The sequence below is a fragment of the Macaca thibetana genome, chromosome X (genome assembly GCF_024542745.1).
Source record: "Macaca thibetana thibetana isolate TM-01 chromosome X, ASM2454274v1, whole genome shotgun sequence".
NCBI lineage: Eukaryota > Metazoa > Chordata > Mammalia > Primates > Cercopithecidae > Macaca > Macaca thibetana.
Window position 1 is genome coordinate 74,774,975 of NC_065598.1, and position 7,546 is coordinate 74,782,520.

At 44.2% G+C, this 7,546-nt stretch overlaps 1 protein-coding gene and 1 pseudogene across 1 annotated transcript; both read right to left on the bottom strand.

The window, feature by feature from the left end:
* Positions 1–1,014: 1,014 nt before the first annotated feature.
* Positions 1,015–2,031, bottom strand: LOC126946270 (prohibitin-2-like; annotated as a pseudogene).
* Positions 2,032–5,231: 3,200 nt separating this feature from the next.
* LOC126946239 (cytosolic non-specific dipeptidase) lies at positions 5,232–7,004 on the bottom strand. The gene has a single exon (XM_050776368.1). The coding sequence runs from the start codon at positions 6,923–6,925 to the stop codon at positions 5,498–5,500; it is 1,428 nt and encodes a 475-aa protein (XP_050632325.1). The 5' UTR covers positions 6,926–7,004; the 3' UTR covers positions 5,232–5,497.
* Positions 7,005–7,546: the final 542 nt, after the last annotated feature.

The following is a 7,546-nucleotide window of genomic DNA, read 5'->3' on the forward strand; positions in this document are numbered from 1 at the left end:
TTTGATAGAAACTATGATTTTCAATAGTTATAGGAGAGTAAAAATGTTGTGCTGCTGATTTTGGAAGAAAATGAATTGAGTTAGCTGTTCAATGGACAACAGATAACTTTGGATAGTGCTTTTCTTTGCCTTTGCTCATAGTTATCACCATATTTTACTCTGAGTTCTCAATATAGTAAAATAAAGTAGGATTATCTTATAAGCAGAATAATGAGCCTCTTTATACTTTAACTTGTTATGATTAAAAGTTGCTGCAATTATAAAACTGAAAGAACTCCCTGTAGCCAAGTGCCTTGACATAGGTTGGAAATAAAATGATGGATTTTGCCAAATATGTGGGATTTAGACTACAACTCACTAATGCTAGACCTACTATTGATTTTTGGCTACGTCTTAAGTAACAGGATTAACCTCATATTTTTTGCTTTCATTTAGGTTTTTAACCTCCTTTTATTCAAGTCTTTATTTGTGCAATGAGACAACAGGCTGAGACTATATGGTTTGGGTGGGCCGTTTCAACTAGGTTCAGAAGTTTGTACTCATAAAGGCATGCTCAAATTTGTCCATGAAGTTTCATAATTATTTTTACTAATGGTAAATGAAAACATCCCATGTTAAATTTGGTTTCCTTCCACGGATGTTAGCGTGGATGTCTGGATTTTAAAAAGTAGATTATTAAACTGACCATAAAGCCTCAGTTTAAAATTCAACATGGTGTGGTGGAAAGGACGTTCAACCTTAAGCAAATCCTCTAATTTTTCTGGGCCATAGTTTTCTAATTTTTTTTTTTTTTTTTTTTTCAGGTTAAGTAGTAAAAATTTATTGGGAATTCCTGGGTTGGTGATTATCTCCTTCCAGCCTTGAGGGAGGGAACAACACTGTAGGAAATCACTGAGAAGTCACACAACGTCCCAACAACCCCAGTTAACACAGGGAGGAGGAAAGTAATTCCCCAGAAAAGGGGCTGGTCTTCAGTCTTTCTTAATCAAAGAAGGGTTCAGGGGACTGATGTGGGGGACCATCGCATGATACTGGGGCGGGGTAGGGCTGTGCTGGACCCCTGGCTAGCTACTCAAAAACTGGAGAAGCAGATCCACTTCCTCTGGGGATGGAGTTCTTGGTGACTAGGCTCATTTCTTACCCTTGATGAGGCTGTCACTTCCTCTGGTGAAACTTTCATCCTGTAGGTTCAGCATGAGGTTGTCAGCCATGAGATAAATACGGTTCTATGATGTGGCGATCGTCTTGGAGATATTCTGGGCTGCTTGGATCTTGTGAAGTTTGATGTAGCCAGGGTTCTTGCTCAGTGCTTCTCCAAGCATCTTGGCAGCCTCGGCCTCACCCTCGGCCTGCACAGTCTTCTGCCGCTGTTCCTGCTTCGCTTTTTCTACCAAGAATTGGGCCCGCTGGACCTCCTGCTGGGCCACTTGTTTGGCTTCTACAGCAGCTGTGTGCTCTCGGCTAAAGCTCAGCTCTGTGATGGCTACATCATCCAGGATGAGGCTGAAGTCCTTGGCCCTCTCTGTCAGCTCCCGGCGGATCAACAGGGATACCTGGGCCTGCTGGGTGATCAGCTGTGAGGCATTGAACTTGGCCACCACACTCTTGAGCACCTCGTTGACAATGGACGGCAGCACTCGTTCCTCGTAGTCCAGCCCTAGGCACTGGTACATGCTAGGAAGCTCTTGAGCATTGGGGTTGAGACAGCACTCTCAGGGAGATATTCACCATTTGTAGGTCTTTGGAGCCTGCAGGGGAGGAGATTTTTCGAGGTCTGGCCCGAATGTCGTAGATAATGGGGTACTGCAACCAGGGGATCCTGAAGTGAAGGCCCTCGGCCAGGATAGTGTCCTGCTGCACTCTACAGATCCGATTGAAGAAGATGGCTCTATGCCCGCCTTCCACAGTGAACACGGATTCGCGGACACCGTATGCCACAGCGCCGGCCCCCAGCAACAGCTTCAATGCCGTGCCCATGCCCCGGGGCCCCGCGGGCAGCCGTCCCGGCAAGTCCTTCAAGTTCTGGGCCATGCCTGATCTTGAGGCCGGCAGCACCGGAGGTCAGAAGTGGGTGCCGGCCCGCCTCTACCCCGCTCCAGCTTAGGTACTGCCTCTAATTTTTTCAAACACAGTAGAAACACCTCCCCAGCATCCCCCAGGGATGTTATAAGGAACAAATGAGAGAAAACGGAAATACATTTTATAAATTAGAAATTCTATTTAAGTGTAACATATTATTTACACCATAATATTTTAAATTGTAAAAAAGTATTTTAGTTGAAGAAGTCTGTGACACAGGAAGGTTAAAGAATTTAACAAAATAACTCAGCTAGTAAGTTGGAGAGCCAGGACTAGAACCCAACTTATTTGATACTTATGCTAACGCTCTAAGAATCCAGAGTTTCATGTAAGATAATGGCCTCCAGTTCCATTCATGTTGCTGCATAAAACATTATTTTATGCTTCTTAATGGCTGAATAGTATTCCATTGTGTGCATCAACTATTTTCTTTATCCATTCATTTATTGATGGACATTTAGGTTGATTCTACGTCTGGGCTATTGTGAATAGTGCTGTGATGAACATACACATAAAGATATCTTCTTGACATAATGATTTTTTTTAACTTTTATTTTAGGATCGGGGTACATGTGCAGGTTTGTTTTATGGATAAATTACATGTTATGGGAGTTTGGTGCACAGATAATTTTGTCACCCAGGGAATAAACATAATACTGATAGGTAGTATTTTCATCCTCACCCTCCACCCTCAAGTAAGCCCCAGTGTCTGTTGATCCCTTCTTTGTGTCTGTATATACTCAATGTTTCACTCCCACTTATAAGTGACAACATGTGGTCTTTCATTTTCTGTCCCTCTGTTAGTTTCTTTAGGATAATGTCTTCCAGCTTCATCCATGTTGCTGCAAATCACATGGTTTTATTCTTTTTTATGGCTGCATAGTATTCCATGTATGTGCACCACATTTTATTTACCCAGTCTACCACTGATGGGCATTTAGGTCAATTTCATGCTTTTTTGCTGTTTATTTTTTTAAATAGAGAGACAGGGCCACACTTAGTTGCCCAGGCTGATCTCAAATTTCTGGGCTCAAGCAATCCTCCCAACCCAGCCTCTCAAAGTGCTGGGATTACAGGCATGAGCCACTGTGCTCGACTCCTGTGTTTTGGTATTGTGAAGAGTGCTGCAGTGATGTCTCCATTTTCCCATTCACCAGAGTTGATTATGTTTACTTTTATCCTTGGCTTGAAAGAGTCAACAGTTACCAGTGTTCTTTTATCTCCTCCATATCAAAAAAGTTGACAGATTATCAATATGTGGTATAATTATGACAAACAAGCAAGGGTATTTTTGAAAAAGCAAAGATTAGTAACCTTTGCAGAGTAATTATTATTTCTGAGGTCTTTATATGCATTGTCTCATTTTTCCTCACAATAGCCCAGTGGGTACTAGTTTTAATCCCCTTTAACAGATGAGAAAATTGAGACTCAGAGAGGATAAGTAACTTGTTGATATGGTTTGGATTTGTGTTCCAGTCCAAATCTCATGTCAAATTGTAATCCACAATGTTACAGGAGAGGCCTGGTGGGAGGTGATTGAATCATGGGTATGCGTGGATTTCCCCCTTGTTGTTCTCAAGAGAGTTCTCATGAGATCTGGTTATTTAAAAGTGTGTAGCACCTTCCCCTTCTCTCTCTTTCTCCTGCTGTGACTGTGCAAGACATGCTAGCTTCCCCTTTCACCATGACTGAAAGTTTTCTGAGGCCTCCCCACCCATGCCTCCTATACAGCCTGAGGAACCATGAGCCAATTAAAACTCTTTTCTGTGTAAGTTACTTAGTTTCAGGTATTTTTTATAACAGTGTGAAAACGGACTAATACACTTGTCCAAAGATATATAACTTATTAGTGATGGAGCTTGTATTCAAACTCAGATCTGCCTGATCCTGTGTCTGAGATCTTACGTACAACCATGCTATCTGGAAAAAAAAAAAAAAAAAAAAAAAAAAAAAAAAAAAAAAAAAAGATAAAATTTGGTGCTGTGCCTACAAAATCTGTATTTGGGTAGTATGTTAGAAAAGAGAATAAAAAGCCTCATGAGTCTGTTTAGAAATATATTAGATGAAGTAGAAAGAGCCCAGGCTTTAGAATCAAAGAGATCTTGGTTTGAATCCCAGGTCTGTCAGTTACGAGCTGTGTGACATTAAGTCAGTCATTTAAACCCCTGAGCCTGATTGTCCTTATTTGTAAATTAGAAATAAAAATACCTCACAGAGTTGTAATAAGAATTAAATAAGATGATGAATTGTGTTTGGAAAAGAGAATATATTAAATACATGGTAACTGTTAAAATTATATTTGCTGACATTATTGTTATTGTTATTATTGAAGTTTTTTTTTTTTTTTTTTTTTTTTTTTTTTTAGAGGTGTCATGTTTACTTTTTATTTAGGAGTACAAACTGAGACAAAATCATCCTTCCAGTTAGGTGAGGTTTTGAGGGATCATACTAAAGAGAAGACAGGGAAACGCCAGTAATGGTGAAGGTCTTGAGAAAAGGACAGGACCCGCAGATAGCGAGAGATCAGAGGAGGCCCTGACTTCTCTCCTCATTTCCTTTCCATATATCCCAAATGTGCAATGCATCACCTGAGACAGAAGGCAGAAAGCATCAAACTCTCTGTTTATCCCAATTCAATGACAACCAGAATTTTTTTTTTTTTGAGATGGGGTCTTGTTCTGTCGCCCAGGCTGGAGTGCAGTGGGGCAGTCACGGCTCATTGCAGCCTCCAACTCTCAGTCTCAAGCAACCCTCCTACATCAGTGTCCTGAGTAGCTGGGACTACAGGCGTGCACCACCACACCTGGCTCATTTTTTAAAAAACTTCTTGTAGACGGGGTCTCGCTACATTGCCCAGACTTGAGTGCAGTGGTGCAATCATAGCTCACTGCAAGCTCAAACTCTTGGTCTCGAGCGATCCTCCTGCCTCGGCCTTCTGAGTGGCTGGGACTACAGGCATACACCATCATGTCTGGTTCATTTCTTAAACTTTTTGTAGAGACAGAGTCTTGTTTTGTTGCCTAGGCTGGTCTCAGACTCCTGGCCTCAAGTGATCCTCCTGCCTTGGCCTCCTAAAGTGCTGGGATTATAGGTGTGAACTGTGGTACCCAGTCAACAACCAGAACTTTCTGCAGACCTTGTGCTTTTGGACCTTGGGTATTTTCTGCAGGTCAAGCCATCCTGACCACTCCGAGAACTTACCCAGGGTGACTCAGCTGTCACTCTAGGTCACTCATAAGCCCATCGGGTAGCTCTACCCATGGACAGCTGGATACACTTGTGTCTGTTCTCTGAAGTTGTAGATGACCTGACAAGAGGGAAAGGAAAGAGGGAACCTCCACTTCCCTGGGCAAGTCGGAAAAGGGTGAGGTGAGGGCAGGATTCCTTCTCGTTGGAGGCGACACACAGGAGGCCGGGCCTAGTCCTTCAGCTGGGAGACCTCATAGAGGTACGCGGCCAGCATCTTGGTTCCCTCTATGTAGTTATGCCTGTTTAGCTTTTCATTCTGGGAGTGGGCTCCGTCATCCGCCGACCCCATAGGCAGTAGCATGATGTTCTTGCCCGTGGCCTCCTGAAAGGTCAAGGTCACGGGAATACTGCCGCCTTCCCTGGTCAAGTCTGCCTCAACACCAAAAACTGTCTTCATGGCTCTTCTCCCAGCTACGTAATGAGGGTGACTGCAGTCGGTGACCCAGGGCTTCCCACCGTGGCCCATGTACACCTTGAACTCGTTGGGGCTGTGCAGTTCAGCAAACTTCTTAGTTAGGTAGCTTGTGACCTGCTCGCTGACGACTTCAGGAGTCATGTTCGGCACGAGCCTGATGGAGAACTTGCCAACCACCTTCCTGGGAATCACGGTCTTGGCCCCCGACCCAGAGAAGGCGCCTTCGATGCCATGGAGGGAGAGAGACGGGAACCGCCATCGGTGCATGAGGATGTCTTTCTTGTTGTTGTGCAGGAGGATCTGCGCCCCCACGTCCTTGGCAAACTCCTCTATGTCAAAGTCGATGTCGTCGTACAGCTTGTGCTCCTCTTCCGTGACGGCGGCCACGGCCTCGTTAATGCCGGGGATCAGGATGTTCCCCCTCTTGTCCACCAAAGAGCCCATCAGCAAAATGAGATCAGTCATGGCCTCGTGCACCGAGCCCCCGTACACCCCGGAATGGAGGTCTTTGTTGCTGCACTCCACCTCGATGAAAAAGTAGCAAATGCCCCTGAGGCCATAGGTGATGCAGGGTTTCTTCTTTCCCAACCAGTAATTGTCAGAAATGCAGACATAGTCCACATCCTTAAAGAATGTGTCTTTCTGGGCGAAAATCAGCTCGTCTAGGCCCTCGGAGCCTGACTCCTCCATGCCTTCAAGGCAGAATCGGACGTTGACAGGAATCTCCTGGTCTGTTTTCTGATACGCTTCCAGGGCGTTTATCCAGCCGGCCACCGGGCCCTTATCATCAGTTGAACCTCTCCCGTACAGCTTGCCGTCTCGCTCCACCAGGGTGAAGGGCTCGCTGTCCCAGCCGTCCTCCAGGGCTGCAGGCTGCACGTCCAGGTGCCCGTAAATGCACACCGTCTTCTTCTGTGGGTCGGAGCCCAGTTTGCCGAGCAGAATAGGAGGGAGCGGGATCTCCGAGCCATCAGGGAGCTTTTGTTTTCCGATATCCACCAGTTCCACAGAGCCGCCCAACTGCTTAACATCTGCGGCAGCAACCTCCATCATCCTCCTGATTTCACCTCTCTTCTCGGGCCACGCGGACACACTCTGGATAGCTACCCATTTTGCGAGTTTCTTAATGTAGCGATCCTGATTTTCATCAATGTACTTAAACAGGGTCGTGAGGGCCGCCATCTTTCAACCAAAGCCCAGACCGCAGATCTTGAAGGTTCTTGAAAGGAAGAGCAACTGGTCAGTCCTGTCTCTAGTAGGCACTGACTCATTATTGAAGTTTTAACAGATTTGGGAGATAGGGAAAATATTAACATGAAGAATATACTTCCAGATTTCATTGTTTCATGATTCTTACCCCTGCTTAGTGTTGACTCTGCATGGAGGTGGCCTCCAGATAAATTTTATAGAGTAGTCAGTATGCTTTTCCACTTCTGAGAGAGTACTCATTTGAGTATAGGAATTTAGAAATTTTTCAACAGTTTCAAGAAGTACTAAGTTTCTACTTGTGCATGACATTGTGAGGGATGAAAAAATCATATGGTCTAGAGAGAGATAACTGTCATTCATCAATTTATATGTTATCCCATTTTATCCAATAAATTCACTTAACAGGAATTTAATGAACAACCATAATATTTAAGGTAATGTGCTAATTGTGGCTGAGGTAGAAAATAAATAGAGCAGATATACGACATCTTGGCCTTTGTTTTCATACAGTCCTATACTCCAGGTTGAAAATGAAAAGTGCCTTTAGAGAGGTCTATAAATGGAAATAATGACTTCTTGCTGGGACTGAGTATA